At 52.0% G+C, this 21,474-nt stretch overlaps 1 protein-coding gene across 1 annotated transcript in view; it reads left to right on the top strand.

Annotated features, from left to right (window-relative positions):
- The first annotated feature begins 532 nt into the window (after nt 1-532).
- LOC137096875 (cadherin-22-like) overlaps nt 533-21,474 on the top strand; it is an 86,099-nt gene continuing 65,157 nt past the window's right edge. Inside the window, exon 1 of the mRNA XM_067467136.1 lies at nt 533-676. Coding sequence (XP_067323237.1) covers nt 533-676 — 144 coding nt within the window. The remainder of the gene's footprint in view (nt 677-21,474) is intronic.

Here is a 21,474-nt window from a genome sequence, read left to right as displayed (position 1 = left end):
TCAGCAGTGGAACTCTCTGCCCCGGAGGGAGTGTGGTGGAGGCTCCTTCTATGGAAACTTTGAAACAGAGGCTGGATGGCCATCTGTCAGGGGTGCTTTGAATGCAATATTCCTGCTTCTTGGCAGAATGGAGTTGGACTGGATGGCCCAGGAGGTCTCTTCCAACTCTTTGATTCTATGATTCTAGGTGGAATCTCCTCTCTTGTAGTTTGAAGCCATTGCTCCGTTACGCCCGAGTCTCCAAGGAAGGAGAAAGGAAGCCTGCTCCCTCCTCCTCCTCCCTGTGGCTTCCTCTCACCTATTTATACATGGGTCTCATCATATCTCCTCTCAGCCTTCTCTTCTTCAGGCTAAACATGCCCAGCTCCTTAAGCCGCTCCTCATAGGGCTTGTTCTCCAGATTCCGAAGAGGAGGAGGGGAAGGAGGAAGAGGAAGGTGGAGGGGATAACTATCAACTGGGAGGTATGTGTGCAGGTGCATCTGGGTGCATCCGGCTTCTGGGCAGGTCTATGCCATCAAAATGCCATCAAAATGGAGACAACTCACCACCACGCGGATACTGGGGCCCAAAAGGGGAGACTCAGTATCCGCGGTTGGAGAAACGCAGATCCGGCCTTCCCAGAATGCCAGGAAGGCATCCCGGGCAGGCCTGCAGTCCCCTGCGGCCTGGAAAAGGTTAGTTTCATGCGTTTTAGAAAGCTCAGGCAAGGAAAGACACAAAGTATCAAGCCAGAGAGTTAAAAGTTGCAATTTCATTAATCTTTATTTGGGGTTGGTTACAAAGTAGGGACTGGGTTGTTGTTGTTCATTCGTTCAGTCGTCTCCGACTCTTCGTGACCTCATGGACCAGCCTACGCCAGAGCTCCCTGTCGGCCGTTACCACCCCCAGCTCCCTCAAGGTCAGTCCAGTCCCTTCAAGGATGCCATCCCTCCATCTTGCCCTTGGTCGGCCCCTCTTCCTTTTGCCTTCCACTTTCCCCAGCATAATTGTCTTCTCTAGGCTTTCCTGTCTTCTCATGATGTGGCCAAAGGACTTCCGCTTTCCCTCTAGTCTCCTTCCCTCCAGTGAGCAGCCGGGCTTTCTTTCCTGGAGGATGGACTGGTTGGATCTTCTCGCAGTCCAAGGCACTCTCAGCACTTTCCTCCAACACCACAGCTCAAAAGCCTCTCTCTTCCTTGGCTCAGCCTTCCCGAAGGTCCAGCTCTCACCTCCGTAGGTGACTACAGGGAATGCCATGGCTTGGACTGGGCAATGGATCTTGGTTGCCAGTCTGATGTCTCTACTCTTCACTATTTTATCGAGACTGGACATTGCTCTCCTCCCAAGAAGGAAGCGTCTTCTGATTTCCTGGCCACAGTCTGCATCTGCAGTAATCTTTGCACCTAGAAATACAAAGTAGGGACTGGGTAGGAAAGTGAAAAGAGAAAGCACAGGGCCGTTTTGAGTCCCTGGTTGAGCTCGCTGTTGGGGCACATTTCATCAGTTGGTCCCAATCTTTGCACCCAGGAACTGCGGAACTCCCTGCTGCAGGTCAAATAAAATTAAAAGCAAGGGTCTGAGCTGCCAACCCTGTCCTCCTTGGCAAAGGCGTCAGAGACAATCCTGAGGACTCCATCTCCATTCTCCAACTGGCCGGGGATTGGGACCTGGCCTGCAGGTGTGCAAGCAGGGTTCAAGGGGCCAAAGGGAGGTGCATTGGTCAGGACCCCCTGTCTCACACATTCGGGGATGCCTTCAGGCCCCAGGCCAGACCCCCCCCCCAACTAGGCCAGAAGGGCCCCCAAAGCGCGGCCTCCCAGGGAGCGAATGAGCGAGCGGCCAAGAGAGCGGCCTATCGATCTGCCCGGCTGTTAAGCTGATGATTGCCAGCCTGGCAGGCCTTACTAAGCACCGCCAGGCCGCCTGCCAGGGGAGAGCCTGATCAATCACCGCCCTCGGACTGATGGACGGATGGACGGACGGATGGATGGACGGCTCTCCAGCCAGGATCCCTCTGGAGGGTCAGTCAAGGGAGGGAGGGAGGGAGGGAGGGGGGAGGGCCAGGAGCAGCCTACAGGTCCAAGGGGGCCAAAAAGCAGCACCCTAACCATTCTGCATGCAAGCAGCACCCTGCAGGAAGGAAAAGGGACCCCAAGGGCCATCTAGACCAGCCCCTTTCTTTCTGGCTGACAGGCAGGAAGACATAGGGAAGGAGGGGGGGAAGGGCCAGGAACAACCCACAGGTCCAAGGGGGCAGGATGTGCCCAAGAGGGGTCAAAGAGCAGCACCCTAACCATTCTGCATGCAAACAGCAACCTGCAGGAAGTTAAAGGGACCCCAAGGGCCATCTAGACCACTCTCTTCTTTCTGGCTGACAGGCAGGAAGACATAGGGAAGGAGGGGGGGGGGGGGAAAGGGCCAGGAACGACCCACAGGTCCAAGGGGGCAGGATGTGTCCAAGAGGGGTCAAAGAGCAGCACCCTAACCATTCTGCATGCAAGCAGCACCCTGCAGGAAGGAAAAGGGAGCCCAAGGGCCATCTAGACCAGCCCCTTTCTTTCTGCGTGACAGGCAGGAAGACATAGGGAAGGAGGGGGGGGGGGAAGGGCCAGGAACAGCCCACAGGTCCAAGGGGGCAGGATGTGCCCAAGAGGGGTCAAAGAGCAGCACCCTAACCATTCTGCATGCAAGCAGCAACCTGTAGGAAGTAAAAGGGACCCCAAGGACCATCTAGACCAACCCCTTTCTTTCTGACAGGCATGGTTAAAGCACTCTTAAGAGATGCCCGCCCAATGAACTATTGTCCATATTCCACCTTCAAAGAGTTGCATGCAAGCACAGAGTTGGAAGGGACCTCAAAGGCCATCTAGTCCAACCCTCTTCTTCTTGAGAGGAAGTCCTAGGGAGGAGGGAGTAGGCTTCCTTTCTGCTGCCCGGGAGACTAGGCTGCAATGGAGCCATGGCTTCAAACTACAAGAAAGGAAAAAGATTCCACCTGAACATGAAGAACTTCCTGACTAGGAGAACCGTTCAGAAGTGGAACTCTCTCTCTGCCCCGGAGTGTGGTGGAGGTCCTTCTTGGGAAGCTTTTAAACAGAGGCTGGATGGCCATCTGTCAGGGGTGCTCTGAATGCAATTTTCCTGCTTCTTGGCAAAATGGGGTTGGACTGGATGATGGCCCAGGAGGTCTCTTCCAACTCTAGGATTCTAGGATTCTAGGCATCAGCCTGCTGGGAGATGCAGTCCAGCTCAGCTCCAACCATGAGGAGGTTCTTCCTAATGTTTCGGTGGTGCCTCTTCCCTTGCCATCTGAATGTTTGTGTTGGGGTCCTGTACCTTTGCTTGTTTACATATCAGAAAGGAAACCTTGTGGAGGAGGAGAAGGAAGAGGCCAGCTTGTTTTCTGCTGCTCCAGAAACCCGGAACACAAGGCAGCCGTGGCTTCCAAGGGCAGGAAGAGAGATTCCACCCAACTGTTTGGAAGACTGCTCTGACGGGAAGGATCCAAAGTGGAGGATCCTGTCCTGTGGAGTCTCCTCTTTCTCTGGAGGGTTTTCAGCAGACGTTGGGGGGCTGGAGGGCTTGGATTGTGCCTTCCTTCCTTCCTCCTCCCTCACTTCCTTCCTCCTTCCCTTCCTCCCTTCTGTCCTTCTTTCCTTATTTCCTTCCTCCCTTTATCCCTAACTTCCCTCCACACTTCCTTCCTTCCTCCTTCCCTTCCTCACTTCCTTCTATATTTCCTTGCTCACTTCCCTTCCATCCTTCCTACCTTATTTCCTTGCTCACTTCCTTCCTTCCACCTTCCCCTCCTCACTTACTTCCGTCCTTCCTTTATTCCTCACTTCCCTCCTCACTTCCTCCTTCCCTTCATTATTTCCTTCCTCACTACCTTCCTCCTTTCCTCCCTCCTTCCCTCCCTCTCTTCTTCCCTTCCTCACTTCTTTCCCTATTTCCTTCCTCACTTCCTTCGTCCTTCCCTTCCTCACTTCCTTACTACCTTATTTCCTGGAGTACTTCCTTCCTTCCTTCCGTCCTTCCTTCCTCCCCCTTCCTTCCTTTATTCCTCACTTCCTCCTTCCCTTCCTTATTTCCTTCCTCACTACCTTCCTTCCTCCTTTCCTCACTTTCCTCCTTCCTCCCTTCCTTCCTTCCTTTCTTCCTCCCTCCCTCTCTCCCTCCCTCATGTCCTTCCAAAAGAGGGCTGGACTGGATGTCCTCTGGGGCTCCCTTCCAATTCTGAGAGTCCTCCACTCACCTCTCCTTGCCGGCTCTGATCTAGGGTTAACGCCCCCCCTTCTCTTTCCTGCCCCCTTTCTGCATGGGGGGGGGGGTGTGAGGGAGGGAGTGGGCGAGGGGGCGCCAAGGCCAATCCCCCCGCTCTCCGCTCGGCTGAGCTCCAGGCGCCCCCTCCCACAAATCCCAGCCTGGTTTAAAAATACACCTCTCCCCCGCCCGCCCGCCCCTCCCTCCCCAATCGATGGCGGCGATTTCACGCTCGGCGGGGCCACACCGTTTAGCGGCGGAGGCGGAGGGAAGGGGAGGGGAGGGGAGGGGCGCCTGGGGAGGGGGGGGGTCCCAGATTCCCAGATTCCCTCCTCTGACTGAAACCCCCTCCCCTTTCCCTGCCCTTCCCAGCCCAGAGCTTCTTGCATTGCTTTGGCTGGCAATGGGAAAGGAGACGGCGGCAGCGTGCCCCCCCCCCACCCCCCCACACACACACTTCCCCATTCCCAGGAATTATCATCATCATCATCCTCATCATCATCATTATTTACACCCGGCTTTATCTCCCCAAAAGGGATTCAAAAGCAGCTTATTTATTTATTTGTTGTTGTTGTTCATTCGTTCAGTCGCTTCCGGCTCTTCTTGACCTCCTGGGCCATCCCACGCCAGAGCTCCCTGTCGGCCATCACCACCCCCAGCTCCTTCAAGGTCAAGCCAATCAGTTCAAGGATGCCATCCATCCATCTTGCCCTTGGTCGGCCCCTCTTCCTTTTTCCTTCCATTTCCCCCAGCATCATTGTCATCTCCAAGCTTTCCTGTCTCATTATGTGGCCAAAGGACTTCAAGTTCAAATAAATTTATTTCTGTACCACATTTATACTTACTTATTTACTTTTTTGCTTAGGTGATCCCTCATTGTCCGAGTAGGATAATCCTCCAGAGTGAGTCCGTAGGTGACTGTGGAGCCCTATTCTTGCTCTGCATGTTCTCCCGCAGTGAGGGCATTGGCCTCCCTCTTGGCACATTTCTCTCTTTCACCCTCCATTTGTGCCTCTTCAAATGCTGCAGCACTGCTGGTCACAGCTGACCTCCAGCTGGAGCGCTCAAGGGCCAGGGCTTCCCAGTTCTCAGTGTCTATGCCAGAGTTTTTAAGGTTGGCTTGGAGCCCATCTTTCAATCTCTTTTCCTGTCCTCCAACATTTCGTTTCCATTCTTGAATTGTGGTGCCCAGAATTGGACACAATATTCCAGGTAACGTGGTCTAACCAAGGAAGAATAGAGCATGGGGAGCATGACTTCCTTAGATCTAGACACTAGGCTCCTCTTGATGGGGGCCAAAATCCCATTGGCTTTTTTTGCCGCCACATCACATTCCTGGCTCATGTTTAACTTGTTGTCCACGAGGACTCCAAGATCTCTTTCACACGTCCTGCTCTTGAACCAGGCATTGTCCCCCATTCTGTCTCTTTGCATTCTGTATCTTTGCATCTTTGCAGGAAGTGAGGACGACACTGGCTTGGAGGAGTCAGGGGGCCCTTGGTCTGGAAGGGGCATCAGAGGTCATCTAGTCCAGCCCCTTCCAGGTCTTGAAACGTGGCTGGCTTTCAGGCCCCCTTCTCTCAGCCTTCTCTTCTCCAAGTTCAGCTTCCCTGAGAGGGATTCATAGTATCCAGACCTTTGGGCATTTTGATCACCTTCCTTCAGACCACTTCCCTCTTGCCCATCTCCAGATGCTGAATGGCTTTGCCCAGAACTGGACACAGGGTTAGTATTCTTCCAAGTTGGGAGGTCAACACAGAATAGAGTGGGACTGGGACAGTCCACCCTTGCCAAAGCAGACTGGGGACCCCTATGACCCCTGATGCTATTCTGAGGAGGGGGAGCAGCTGCATGCAGACTCCCCCCCCCCACCTCTGAAGCAAGCAATGGCCCTGCCCCCTCTCCTCCCCCCCCCCCCCCCCGCCCCAGTGTTCCCAGTATTATGGCTTTCCAGCTGCGGGAACAGGTAAGGGCACAAATGAGGTGTCATGCTGTATTCTGAGGAGGGGGAGCGGCTGCATGCAGACCCCCCCCACCTCTGAAGCAAGCAATGGCCCTTCCCCCTCTACCCCCCCCCCCCAGTGTTCCCAGTGCTTTCCAGCTGCAGGAACAGGCATGGGCACAAATGAGGTGTCATGCTGTATTCTGAGGAGGGGGAGCGGCTGCATGCAGACCCCCCCCACCTCTGAAGCAAGCAATGGCCCTGTCCCTTATCCCCCCCCCCCCCACCCCAGTGTTCCCAGTATTATTACTTTCCAGCTGCGGGAACAGGCATGGGCACAAATGAGGTGTCATGCTGTATTCTGAGGAGGGGGAGCGGCTGCATGCAGACCCCCCCCCACCTCTGAAGCAAGCAATGGCCCTGTCCCCTATCCCCCCCCCCCCCCAGTGTTCCCAGTATTATTGCTTTCCAGCTGCGGGAACAGGTATGGGCACAAATGAGGTGTCATGCTGCATGCAAAAGCAATGCACCACAGAGACCCATGGGGAGCACATCTGTGTTAAATGCACACCATGTTTCTGCACCCTTAATTGTGCTGCCACTCAAGGCAAGGGTTGCATGGCACCATCGATGTGTACGAGGTTTGTGCCACGTCCCAACTCATGCCACATCTGGAGGGAGTGGTCCTTGGTAGGGTCTGGGGTCCTGCCATGAAGTGGGGTGCCCGTGGCATGCTCAGCATCAAGACTCCAAGCAAAAAAAGCAGGGCGAGGTGCTGTGGGCGAGGCCTCCTCAGAGCGGCTCCTGAGTGCTCCTTGGCTGGTTTTTTTTGGGTGCCAAATTAAGCAGATGGAGGGGAGAAAAATCACTTGAGCACCTCCGCTCTTGTTCGCTCTCTCTCACTCTCGCTCAAGGGAGTCAACAAATGCTGAATGTGCCTTGAAGGCTCCCTTGGGCCCTGGAAGGCGGGCGGGCAGGCGGGAGAGAGGTGATCCAGCCAAGGAAGGAAGGAAGGAAGGAAAGGAGGAAGCAAGGAAGGAAGGGAAAGGCTGCTTGGTGCCGCTGCAGCCTGGCTTTGGAGCAGGAAAGGCTCTCTCTGGCTTAAGCGGCTGAGCGGGGAAAGGAAGGGGCCTGAGGCTGTTAGGAATGGTGGGACATGCAATCCAAAACACCTGGAGGGCCCAAATTTGTCCATGCCTCTTCTAGTGCTAGCAGTAGAGTGAATGAGCTTCAGCAATTACAGTTGCTGATGACTGAAGTACCTATCCTCGCCTTCAAAACAAACACAAAGGTGGGAAAGGAAAGAGCCAGAGGCTGTTAGGAATGGTGGGAGTTGAACTCCAAAACACCTGGAGAGCCCAAATTTGTCCATGCCTCTTCTAGTGCTAGCAGTAGAGTGAATGAGCTTCAGCAATTACAGCTACTGCTGGCTGAAGTACCTAGCCTTGCCTTCAAAACAAACACTCGCACAGGCTGAGGGGGAAAAGGAAAAGGACTGAGGCTCTTAGGAATGGTGGGACTTGCAATCCAAAACACCTGGAGGGCCCAAATTTGTCCATGCCTCTTCTAGTGCTAGCAGTAGAGTGAATGAGCTTCAGCAATTACAGCTACTGCTGGCTGAAGTACCTAGCCTTGCCTTCAAAACAAACACAAAGGTGGGAAAGGAAAGGGTCTGAGGCTGTTAGGAATGGTGGGAGTTGGAGTCCACAGACCTGGAGGGAGGGCCCAAGTTGGACCATGCTTGTTCTAGTGCCAGAAGTTCTAGTGAATGAGCTTCAGCAATGACAGTTGCTGCTGGCTCAAGTACCTAGCCTCGCCTTCAAAACAAACAACTGTAACTGAAGCTCATTCACTCTCCTGCTGGCACTAGAAGAGGCATGGACAAACTTGGGCCCTCCCTCCAGGTGTTTTGGACTTCAACTCCCACAATTCCTCACTTAAGCGGCTAAGGGGGAAAGGACAGGACCTGAGGCTGCTAGGAATGATGGGAGTTGAAGTCCAAAACACCTGGAGGGCTGAAGTTGGCCCATGCCTGCTGTAACCTGTTGTTGATCCTGCCCATGTGACAGGAAAGAGGCAAGGCATGGTCCAAGGAGGGTGGGTCCTGTGGTTGCCATATTTGCCCACCTGCTTGCCTTTAAGTTGAAGCTTAATCCAGACAAGACAGAGGTCCTCCTGGTCAGTTGCGGAACCGACTGGGGTATTAGGTGGCAATTTGTGCTCAACAGGGTTACACTCCCCCTGAAGGCACATGTTCATAGCTTGGGGGTCCTCCTGGACTCTACGCTATCACTTGATGCTCAGGTGTCAGCAGTGGCCAGGAGGGCCTTTGCACAACTCAAACTTGTGCACCAGCTGCGACCATACCTCATGAAGTCTGACTTGGCCAGGGTGGTCCATGCCTTGGTTACATCCAAGCTGGACTACTGCAATGCGCTCTACATGGGGCTGCCCTTGAAGATGGCCCGTAAGTTTGATCTGGTACAGCGGGAGGCAGCCAGGTTCCTTACTGGAGCAAGCTATAGGGAGCATGTTGTTGTTCATTTGTTCAGTCGTCTCCGACTCTTCGTGACGTCATGGACCAGCCCACGCCAGAGCTCCCTGTCGGCCGTCACCACCCCCAGCTCCTTCAAGGTCAGTCCAGTCACTTCAAGGATGCCATCCATCCATCTTGCCCTTGGTCGGCCCCTCTTCCTTTTACCTTCCTCTTTCCCTAGCATAATTGTCTTCTCTAGGCTTTGCTGTCTCCTCATGATGTGGCCAAAGGACTTCAACTTTGTCTCTAGTCTTCCCTCCAATGAGCAGCCGGGCTTTCTTTCCTGGAGGATGGACTGGTTGGATCTTCTCGCAGTCCAAGGCACTCTCGGCACTTTCCTCCAACACCACAGCTCAAAAGCATCTCTCTTCCTCCGCTCAGCCTTCCCTCAGGTCCAGCTCTCACATCCGTAGGTGACTACAGGGAAGACCATGGCTTTGACTAGGCAATGGATCTTTGTTGCCAAAGATCCGCCTTGTCATAGGGAGTATACAACACCCCTATTAAAACAGCTTCATTGGCTGCCGATAAGTTGCCGAGCCAAATTCAAGGTCAACTAAAATGCCCACACCCAGCTCCAACAGACAAGAGCTCCTCCTCCCACTCCGGACACTCCACAAACCCAGTTTCCAACACACCCCACAACCTCCGAGGACGCCTGCCACAGATGCAGGCGAAACGTCAGGAGAGAACCCTTCCTGGTCCACCATAAAACACACCCACCCACCTGGCAAGTCCCACTTTCTCAGCCTCATAGGGAGAACACAAAGGGGAGGAACTCCTCAGGGCAGACCTAGAATAGAATCATAGAATCCTAGAATCAAAGAGTTGGAAGAGACCTCCTGGGCCATCCAGTCCAACCCCTGCCAAGAAGCAGGAATATTGCATTCAAAGCACCCCTGACAGATGGCCATCCAGCCTCTGCTTAAAAGCTTCCAAAGAAGGAGCCTCCACCACACTCCCTCCGGGGCATAGAGTTCCACTGCTGAACGGCTCTAACATAGAATCCTAGAGTTGGAAGAGACCTCCTGGGCCATCATCCAGTCCAACCCCATTCTGCCAAGAAGCAGGAATATTGCATTCAAAGCACCCCTGACAGATGGCCATCCATCCCCTGTTTAAAAGCTTCCAAAGAAGGAGCCTCCACCACACACCGGGGCAGAGAGTTCCACTGCTGAACGGCTCTAACATAGAATCCTAGAGTTGGAAGAGACCTCCTGGGCCATCATCCAGTCCAACCCCATTCTGCCAAGAAGCAGGAATATTGCATTCAAAGCACCCCTGACAGATGGCCACCCAGCCCCTGTTTAAAAGCTTCCAAAGAAGGAGCCTCCACCACACTCCCTCCGGGGCAGAGAGTTCCACTGCTGAACGGCTCTCACATTGCCAAGACAATGCTAGGAAAAGGCTGGCATAAGCCACAGCTGACCCGCAGGCACATGGCCATGGAAAGCGTTTGCTCCCCGAGAGAGGTCTGCCTGTGCGCAGGAGAGGCCTCAGCCAGAGAGCCAGGTTGCAAATTGGAATTGACAAGGAGGCAGCCGGGGATCACCTGCTTAGCCCAAATGAATGCAGACCTGCAAGGCCAGAGGAAGCGCATCCCAATGCACGGGAGGGAGGCTCGCTGAGGTGCTCTCTCTCTCTCTCTCTCTCCCCGACACGTCTTGCCATCATTTCTGAGAAAGACTGGAGCGCCGGTTGAGGTGCCAGCAGAGATGATGAGCCAACATTATCCCTCACAAAAAATAGATCTGGGAGAAAAGAGGCCACTCGGCCTGACCTCAATACCAGGAACCATTTCGAAGCACGTTCTCCAGGAGTCGGTTGGCCAACCTCGGAGGAAGAAGCAGGAGAAAACCTTGCCAAGACAACTCCTCTCTCTTCCCTGGCTTGGTTCCCCATTGCAGCGCATGGCAGGGATGCTCTAGATGCCATTGATCTGGGTTTAAGGTTCCCCATGGACATACTTTGAGGAGTAACCCGGCTAAATAGGGAATAGATGGGAACACCATCAGAAGGAGCTGCAGCTGGGAGGGAATCCTTTGGTGGTCTTCTGCTGGGGAGGCTGCGGTGTCTTTTCCTGGAGATGGCACTCTTCACTGCTCTTTTTATCATAGAATCATAGAATCAAAGAGTCGGAAGAGACCTCCTGGGCCATCCAGTCCAACCCCATTCTGCCAAGAAGCAGGAATATTGCATTCAAATCACCCCTGACAGATGGCCATCCAGCCTCTGCTTAAAAGCTTCCAAAGAAGGAGCCTCCACCACACTCCGGGGCAGAGAGTTCCACTGCTGAACGGCTCTCACAGTCAGGAAGTTCTTCCTAATGTTCAGATGGAATCTCCTCTCTTGTAGTTTGAAGCCATTGTTCCCTTGCGTCCTAGTCTCCAAGGAAGCAGAAAACAAGCTTGCTCCCTCCTCCTCCCTGTGGCTTCCTCTCACATATTTATACATGGCTATCATATCTCCTCTCATCCTTCTCTTCTTCAGGCTAAACATGCCCAGTTCCCTAAGCCGCTCCTCATAGGGCTTGTTCTCCAGACCCTTTGTCATTTGAGTCGCCCTCCTCTGGACACATTCCAGCTTGTCAATATCTCTCTTGAATTGTGGTGCCCAGAATTGGACACAATATTCCAGATGTGGTCTAACCAAAGCAGAATAGAGGGGTAGCATTACTTCCCTAGATCTAGACACTAGGCTCCTCTTGATGCAGGCCAAAATCCCATTGGCTTTTTTTGCCGCCACATCACATTCCTGGCTCATGTTTAACTTGTTGTCCACGAGGACCCCAAGATCTTTTTCACACGTCCTGCTCTCGAGCCAGGCGTCACCCATTCTGTATCTTTGCATTTCATTTTTTCTGCCAAAGTTGCTACTTCAGAACTGTCATTTTACTACTGTTAGGAATTGTAACTATCCAATATGCTGGATGTATTTTCATTCACTGGACCAAATTTGGCACTGGGGAACTCTTCCCACTTTAGGATTCAAAGAGTGACCCTATTGGATCCCTTGCTGAGATTAGGCAATCCCCCTCATTTGATGGGTCAGTCACCTCCAGTTGGTCCGGCTGGGAGGGGGCCGGACCCACCTTCCTTCCTTCTCTCCTTCCTTCTATACTTCCCCCTCTTCCTCCTTCTCTCATTGCTTCTCTCTCTCCTTGTTCCTTCCTTCTCTTTCCTTCCTTCTAGACTCCTCCCTCCCTCCTTTTCTCCTTTCCTTCTCTCATTCCTTTCCTCTCTTTCTTTCTTTCTTTTCTTCCTTTCTTTCCTTCCTTCTAGACTCCCCCTCCCTCCTTTTCTCCTTCCTTCCTTCCTTCTCACATTCCCTCTCTTCCTTCCTTCTTTCCCTCTTTCCTTCCTTTTCTCCTTCTTTCAATACTTCCCTCCTTCCCTCCCTCTCTCTCCTTCCTTCTTTCATTCCTTCCCTTTCTCCTTCCTTCTATACTTCTCCCTCCCTCCTTCCTTCTCTCATTCTTCTCTTGCTTACTTCCCTCTCTTTCCTTTTCTGCTTCTTTCAATATTTCCCCTTCCCTCCTTCTCTCCCCTCCCTCTCTCTCCTTCCTTCCTTCTATACTTCCCCCCTCCTTCTCTCCTTCCTTCCCTCTCTTTCGTCCTTTCTTCTTTCCTTCCCTCTTTCCTTCCTTCCTTTTTTCCTTCCTTCTATACTCCCTCCCTCCTTCTCTCATTCCTTCCCTCTCTTTCGTCCTTTCTTCTTTCCTTCTCTCTCTCTCCTTCCTTCCTTCTCTCCTTCCTTCCCATTCTCCTTCCATCTTTCTTTCTTTCCTTCCTTCCTTCTCTCCTCCCTCCCTCCCTCCTTCCCTCTCTCCCTCCTTCCCTTCATCCATGATGCTTGCCCCTCTCCTGCAATTGCCCCCTTCCATTCTGTAAGCACAGGATGCCCCCCCCCTTTTCCAGGGGCTGCTGTGGGGCTGGGAGGGGCTGGCCCTGGGTGCCTTACCCCCCCCCCCCCCCGGCTTGGTGTGGAAGCGCCGTTTTGCGGGAAGGGAGACAAAGGGGCAATCAGCCGCGAGTGGCGCCGCGACGGGACTCAAGAGCCCTTGATTGGGGGCACGGGGGGGGGGGGCTCTTCTCTCTCTCTCCTTCTCGTTGCCTCCTTAGGCAGCAGGGGAGCGGGGGGGGGGGGGCTCGGCAAAGGGGAGCTCTGTGCCGGGAGGAAGCTGCTCAGATTGCTCCTCTTCCCCCCCCCCCCCAAATCCCAGAGAGGGGCGGGCTCAGCTCAGGGGAGGAAGGAGAGCATCCACGCCCCCCCCCCCCAAGAGAGGAGGAGGCAGCCCAGGAACCCCCCCCACACACACACACACAAAGAAAAATAGGACAGGAGGACTCCTCCCTGCTTCCAGTGGGGCTCTTCTGAAGGGGGGGGCAACCTAGAGGTCCCCCAAGCAATGGCAATGGCACCATGGCAATGATGCAGTAGCAATGACACAGTGGCAATGGCACAACGACAATGACACAATGGCAAAGGTGCAATGGCAATAGAACAATAGCAATTGCGCAATGGCGATGGCACAATGGCAATGATGCAGTAGCAATGGCACAATGGCAGTGGCACAATGACAATGACACAATGGCAATGATGTAATGGCGCAATGGCACAATGGCAATGATGCAATGGCAATGGCAACTGTACAATAGCAATGGTGCAATGGCGATGGCACAATGGCAATGATGCAGTAGCAATGGCACATTGGCAGTGGCACAATGGCAATGGCACAATGGCAATGATGTAATGGCACAATGACACATGCACAATGGCAATGATGCAATGGCAATTTCACAATAGCAATTGTGCAATGGCGATGGCAATGATGCAGTAGCAATGGCACAATGGCAATGGCACAATGGCAATGATGCATTGGCAATGGCAATGGCAATTGCACAATAGCAATGGCGCAATGGCAATGGCACAATGGCAATGATGCAGTAGCAATTGCACAATGGCAGGCACAATGGCAATGTCATAATGTCCCTGCATTGCTAAGGCCGTGGCGGTGGGGGGGGGGGGGGGGTGTCCCCGACTCAGCACTTCAGTGCGCTCTTTACAGGGTCCATGATGCATGGACACAATGGCAATGGCAATTGCACAATAGCAATGTTGCAATGGCAATGGCACAATGGTAATGATGCAGTAGCAATTACACAATGGCAACGGCACAACAGCAATGGCAATGATACAATGGCAATGGCACAAATATAAATAATAACGGCACAATGTTGTTGTTGTTCATTCGTTCAGTCGTCTCCGACTCTTCGTGACCTCATGGACCAGCCTACGCCAGAGCTCCCTGTCGGCCGTTACCACCCCCAGCTCCCTCAAGGTCAGTCCAGTCACTTCAAGGATGCCATCCATCCATCTTGCCCTTGGTCGGCCCCTCTTCCTTTTGCCTTCCACTTTCCCCAGCATCATTCCCTTCTCTAGGCTTTGCTGTCTCCTCATGATGTGGCATTCAAAGGACTTCAACTTTGTCTCTAGTATCTTTCCCTCCAGTGAGCTTAAGTCGGGCTTTCTTTCCTGGAGGATGGACTGGTTGGATCTTCTCGCAGTCCAAGGCACTCTCAGCACTTTCCTCCAACACCACAGCTCAAAAGCATCGATCTTCCTTGGCTCAGCCTTCCCGAAGGTCCAGCTCTCACATCCGTAGGTGACTACAGGGAATACCATGGCTTGGACTAGGCAATGGATCTTGGTTGCCAGTCTGATGTCTCTACTCTTCACTATTTTTTCGAGACTGGACATGGCTCTCCTCCCAAGAAGGAAGTGTCTTCTGATTTCCTGGCCACAGTCTGCATCTGCAGTCATCTTTGCGCCTAGAAATACAAACCCTGTCACGGCCTCCACGGTTTCTCCCTCTATTTTCCAGTTGTCCATCATTCTTGTTGCCATAATCTTGGTTTTTTTGACGTTTAGCTGCAACCCAGCTTTTGCGCTTTCTTCTTTCACCTTGATTAGAAGGCTCCTCAGCTCCTCCTCGCTTTCGGCCATCAGAGTGGTGTCATCTGCATATCTGAGGTTGTTGATGTTTCTTCCAGCCATTTTCACCCCAGCTTTGCATTCATCCAGCCCCGCACATCGCATGATGTGTTCTGCATACAAGTTGAAAAGGTTGGGGGAGAGGATGCAGCCTTGCCGGACGCCTTTCCCAATCTTGAACCAGTCTGTTGTTCCGTGGTCAGTTCTGACTGTTGCTCCTTGGTCCTTGTACAGATTCCTCAGGAGAGAGGGAAGGGGGCTTGGGATGCCCATCCCACCAAGAATTTGCCACAATTTATTATGATCCACACAGTCAAAGGCTTTAGAATAGTCAATGAAGCAGAAGTAGATGTTTTTCTGAAACTCCCTGCCTTTCTCCATTCTCCAGCCTCCGGATATTGGCAATCTGGTCTCTCGTTCCTCTGCCTTTTCTAAACCCAGCTTGAACATCTGGCCACTCTCGCTCCATGTCTTGCTGGAGTCTTCCTTGCAGGATCTTGAGCATTACCTTACTGGCATGAGAAATAAGGGCCACTGTACGGAAGTTTGAGCAGTCTTTTGCATTTCCCTTTTTTGGTATGGGGATATAAGTTGATTTTTTCCAGTCTGATGGCCATTCTTGTGTTTTCCATATTTGCTGGCAAATGGCATGCATCACCTTGACAGCATCATCTTTTAAGATTTTAAACAGTTCAGCTGGGATCCCATCATCTCCTGCTGCCTTGTTGTTAGCAATGCTTCTTAAGGCCCATTCAACCTCACTCCTCAGGATGTCTGGTTCTAATTCATTCACCACACCGTCAAAGCTATCCTCGATATTGTTATCCTTCCTATACAGATCTTCTGTATAGTCTCGCCACCTTCTCTTGATCTCTTCAGATTCTGTTAGGTCCCTGCCATCTTTGTTTCTTATCATACCAATTTTTGCCTGAAATTTACCTCCAATGTTTCTAATTTTCTGGAAGAGGTCTCTTGTCCTTCCTATTCTGTTGTCTTCTTCCACTTCCATGCATTGCTTGTTTAAAAATAGTTCCTTATCTCTTCTGGCTAACCTCTGGAATTGCGCATTTAACTGGGCATATCTCCCCTTGTCCCTGTTTCCTTTTGCTTTCCTCCTTTCTTGGGCTACTTCCAGTGTCTCAGCAGACAACCATTTTGCCTTCTTGGTTTTCTTTTTCTTTGGAACGTACTTTGTTGCTGCCTCTTGAACAATGTCTCGGACTTCTGTCCATAGTTCTTCTGGGACTCTGTTTACTAAATCTAGTCCTTCAAATCTGTTCTTCACTTCCACTGTATATTCGCTAGGAATGTTAGTGAGATCATATCTAACTGGTCTGTGTATTTTCCCTGATCTCCTTAGTTTTATTCTAAATTGGGCAATAAGAAGTTCGTGATCTGAGCTACAGTCAGCCCCAGGTCTTGTTTTCGCCGAATGGATGGATGTCCGCCACCTTTGGCTGCAAAGGATGTAGTCAATCTGATTTCGGTGTTGACCATCTGGTGAGGTCCATGTATAAAGCCGTCTTTTAGGTTGTTGGAAGAGAGTATTCGTTATACACAGCGAGTTTTCCTGGCAGAATTCTATCAGCCTGCGTCCCGCTTCATTTTGTTCTCCCAGACCATGCTTGCCTGTGATCCCAGTTGTCATTTGACTTCCCACCTTGGCATTCCAGTCTCCTGTAATGAAAATAATGTCTCTTTTTGGTGTATTATCCAGTAGGTCCTGCAGATCCTCATAGAACTGATCTACTTCTGCTTCTTCAGCAGCTGTGGTTGGGGCGTATATTTGGATAACGGCACAATAGCAATTGTGAAATGAAACAATGGCAATGACACAATCACACAGTGGCAGTGGCACAATGGCAAATGCGCAATAGCAATGGCACAATGGCAACGACACGAGGACACAATGGCAATGGCACAGTCGCAATGGTAAAATCCCCCCACTCCCTGGAGAAGGAAACCCCTTTGCTTCCCACATTCTGGCTCCTTGACTGCAAATCATTGGGCCAATGGGTGCTCTTCCATGTGCATTAGCCCCCCCCCCCCCCCAGTACCTCCTTTGCCCCCTTCTCTCCATTAAACCCCTAATGACCCTGGAGTGGGGCTAGAGGAATGGGAAGGGTCCCTGATGTCCCACGTGGCCCCTAAAAGCATGAAGTGGACCCCCACCCATGTACTTATTTGTTCCTAGAGCGGGCACCCTCTTCTTCCCCCCCCTCCAACAGGTGCCCCCCCCCCCCGCATCCTGTGCCAGGCCCGCCCACCTGGCGCCCCCTTCTGCCTGCCTTGTGGGGAGGGGGCTGCGGGTGGGGGCGGCAGATGGCGGTCCAGGCCTGGGCACCATCTGCGGCGCTAATTGACTTCCCGGCAGAAGAGGCTCCTCCGCTCCTTTCCTCCTCGCATTGAGCGAAACCCGTTGCAAGGAGGACTCTGTTAATTAAAAGGCCTTTTGATTAGATAGACAAATATTTACCAATTACGAGTGACCCCGGCCATCCCTTTTCGGAGGCGCCAAACGCCGCCATCAGCACTTCTCTCCCCCCACGCGATGGGGGGTCCCCCTCTCCCAGCTATCATCGCTCCCTTGTGAGCATCGGGGGGGGGGGGGGGGGGACATGTCCCTGCATTGCTAAGGCCGCGGCGGGGGGGGGGGGGTGTTCCCGACTCAGCACTTCGGTGCCCTCATTACGGGGTCCGTGATGGATGGCCCGTGATGCATGGACACAGGCCAGCCATGTGCAAGTGCAAGGAGGGCAGTGGCTGCCTCTGCTTTGAAGCACCCCCCCCCCAAAAATGCTGCTTATTCCCCCCCCCTCCAAAGTGCACCCAGAATGTGCAAAATGTATTTCCAGATGGAAAAAATATCTTCCCAGGCCCTTCTGTGTCCCAGGCTTCCTTTGCACCAATCCAGGGCTTGGAAAGGGGCAAAGTGACCCATGCCCCCCCCCTCGGGTTGCCCAGCCCTGGTCAGCAGGGTCTTGTCCACCCTGAAGTCGACTGACCAGCTGTCCTGGAGCTCAGAAGTGGCCACAGGGCTGGCAATGGGGTTCGCAAGAGGCTCTTCATCCCACAAAGAGAGGAAAGCATTTGGCAGAGGAATCCACTCCTGGAGTGTGTGTGGTTTCCGGGCTGTGTGGTTGTCCTCTAGCAGCTGATGTTTCACCTGCATCTGTGGCTGACATCTTCAGAGGATCTGGTGGTATGTCCTGTTGAAGGTTTTCATGGCCGGAATCATTGGTGTGGTGTGTGGTTTCCAGGCTGAATGGCCAATGTGTTCTAAGAGGGTTTTCTCCTGATGTTTCGCCTGCATCTGTGGCTGACATCTTCAGAGGATCTGGTGGTGTTGAAGGTTTTCATAGCCGGAATCATTGGGGTGTTGTGTGGTTTCCAGGCTGAATGGCCAATGTGTTCAAACAGGGTTTTCTCCTGATGTTTCACCTGCATCTGTGGCTGACATCTTCAGAGGATCTGGTGGTATGTATTGTTGAAGGCTTTCATGGCCAGAATCGCTGGGGGACTGCATGATTTTCGGGCTGAATGGCCAATGTCTTCTAACAGGGTTTTCTCCTGACGTTTCACCTGCATCTGTGACTGACATCTTCAGAGGATCTGGTGGTATGTATTGTTGAAGGCTTTCATGGCCAGAATCGCTGGGGGACTGTATGATTTTCAGGCTGAATGGCCAATGTCTTCTAACAGGGTTTTCTCCTGACGTTTCACCTGCATCTGTGGCTGACATCTTCAGAGGATCTGGTGGTATGTCCTGTTGAAGGCTTTCACAGCTGGAATCACTGGGGAGTTGTGTGGTTTCCAGGCTGAATGGCCAATGTGTTCTAACAGGGTTTTCTCCTGACGTTTCGCCTGCATCTGTGGCTGACATCTTCAGAGGATCTGGTGGTATGTATTGTTGAAGGCTTTCATGGCCAGAATCACTGGGGGGCTGCATGATTTTCAGGCTGAATGGCCAATGTGTTCAAACAGGGTTTTCTCCTGACGTTTCACCTGCATCTGTGGCTGACATCTTCAGGGGATCTGGTGGTATGTATTGTTGAAGGCTTTCATGGCCAGAATCGCTGGGGGACTGCATGATTTTCGGGCTGAATGGCCAATGTCTTCTAACAGGGTTTTCTCCTGACGTTTCACCTGCATCTTTGGCTGGCATCCTCAGAGGATCTGATGCTTGTCAAGCAAGTAGAGTATATATACCCGTGGAGTATCTAAACTGGGAGAAAGAACCCTGGTCTGTTAAACTAGTGTGAAGGGCGCAATTAGGAAGCTTGCATGTGCCCTGGCCTTTGATCCCTATGGATTGTTTGTTGCCTTAGAATCATAAAATCATAGAATCACAGAGTTGGAAGAGACCTCCTGGGCCTTCATCCAGTCGAACCCCATTCGGCCAAGAAGCAGGAATATTGCATTCAAATCACCCCTGACAGATGGCCATCCAGCCTCTGCTTAAAAGCTTCCAAAGAAGGAGCCTCCACCACACTCCGGGGCAGAGAGTTCCACTGCTGAACGGCTCTCACAGTCAGGAAGTTCTTCCTAATGTTCAGATGGAATCTCCTCTCTTGTAGTTTGAAGCCATTGTTCCCTTGCGTCCTAGTCTCCAAGGAAGCAAAAAACAAGCTTGCTCCCACCTCCCTCTGGCTTCCTCTCACATATTTATACATGGCTATCATATCTCCTCTCAGCCTTCTCTTCTTCAGCCTAAACATGCCCAGCTCCTTAAGCCGCTCCTCATAGGGCTTGTTCTCCAGACCCTTGATCCTTTTAGTTGCCCTCCTCTGGACACAGTATTCCAGCTTGTCAATATCTCATGATTTTCGGGCTGAATGGCTAATGTCTTCTAACAGGGTTTTCTCCTGACGTTTCACCCGCATCTTTGGCTGGCGTCCTCAGAGGATCTGATGCTAGTCAAGCAAGTAGAGTATATATACCTGTGGAGTGGCTATGGTGGGAGAAAGTACCCTGGTCTGTTAAACTAGTGTGAAGGGCGCAATTAGCAAGCTTGCACGTGGCATGGCCTTTGATCCCTTGGGATTGTTTGTTGCCTGGAGGCATCTTTTATCTCCAGAAGACAGGAGCAGAACTCAAAATGATTTGAACAGATTAAAGAGATGATGGGCCAAAACGCACAAAATGAAGTTCAAAGGGGACAAATGCAAGATACTCCACTTAGGCATTAAAAATGAAATGCAAAGAGACAGAATGGGGGACGATGCCTGGGTTGAGAGCAGTACGTGTGGAAATGATATTGGAATCCTCATGGACAACAGGTTAAACATACGCCAACAATGTGATGCGGCGGCAAAAAAAGCCAATGGGATTTTGGCCTGCCTCAAGAGGAGCCTAGTGTCTAGATGCAGGGAAGTCATGCTCCCCATGCTCTATTCTGCCTTGGTTAGACCACACTTGAAATGTTGTGTCCAATTCTGTCTCTCAACAGATGACCATCTGTTCAAAAGCCTCCAGAGAAGGAGGCTCCACCAGACCCCCAGGCAGCTGTGGATTCCACTGTTGAATATAAAGAAGCTGGATGGCCATCTGCTGGGGGTTACTTTGTGCTTTTCCTGATTGGTAGGGGGTTGGACTAGATCAGTGGTTCTCAACCTGTGGGTCACCAGGTGTTTTGGCCTACAACTCCCAGAATTCCCAGCAAGTTTACCAGCTGTTAGGATTTCTAGGAGTTGAAGGCCAAAACATCTGGGGACCCACAGGTTGAAAACCACTGGACAAGATAGTCCACGTGGTCTCTTCTAACTCTGTTCTATGATTCTATGAAATCTGCCAGGCAGGAAGACACCATTTGATGTCTCTGAACAGATGACCATCTGTTCCAAAACCTCCAGAGAAGGGGACTCCACCAGAGTCCTAGGCAGCTGTGGATGCCCCTATTGAACTTGAAGAGGCTGGATGGCCATCTGTTGGGGTGCTTTGATTGTGCTTTCCTGCATTGTAGGGGGTTGAACTAGATGGTCCACGTAGTCTCTTGCAACTCTGTTCTTCTATGATTCTATGAAATCTGCCAGGCAGGAAGACACCATTTGATGTCTCTGAACAGATGACCATCTGTTCCAAAACCTCCAGAGAAGGAGGCTCCACCAGAGTCCTAGGCAGCTGTGGATGCCCCTGTTGAACCTGAAGAGGCTGGATGGCCATCTGTTGGGGGTGCTTTGATTGTGTTTTCCTGCATGGTAGGGGGTTGGACTAGATGGCCTACGTGGTCTCCTCCAATTCTGTTCTTCTATGAGTCTATGAAATCTGCCGGGCAGGAAGACACCATTTGATGTCTCTCGACAGATGACCATCTGTTCCAAAACCTCCAGAGAAGGGGGCTCCACCAGACTCCCAGGCAGCTGTGGATGCCAATCTGCTGGGGGTGCTTTGATTGTGTTTTCCTGCAAGGTAGGGGGTTGGACTAGATGGTCCATGTGGTCTATTCCAACTCTGTTCTTCTATGAGTCTATGAAATCTTCCAGGCAGGAAGATACCATTTGATGTCTCTCGACAGATGACCATCTGTTCCAAAACCTCCAGAGAAGGAGACTCCACCAGACTCCCAGGCAGCTATGGATTCCACTGTTTGTTTATTTACTGTATATGTATGCCGCCTTTCTCTGACAATTGGCAACTCAAGGCAGTTTCCATGAGCCACCTGTTGAACATGAAGAGGCTGGATGGCCATCTCCTGGGGGTGCTTTGGTTGTGTTTTCCTGTATGGTAGAGGGTTGGTCTAGATGGTCTATGTGGTCTCT

The sequence above is a fragment of the Anolis sagrei genome, chromosome 4, assembly GCF_037176765.1.
Source record: "Anolis sagrei isolate rAnoSag1 chromosome 4, rAnoSag1.mat, whole genome shotgun sequence".
Taxonomy (NCBI): domain Eukaryota; kingdom Metazoa; phylum Chordata; class Lepidosauria; order Squamata; family Dactyloidae; genus Anolis; species Anolis sagrei.
Note: the sequence above shows the minus strand (reverse complement) of the source record. Positions and strands in the feature narration are given on the sequence as shown.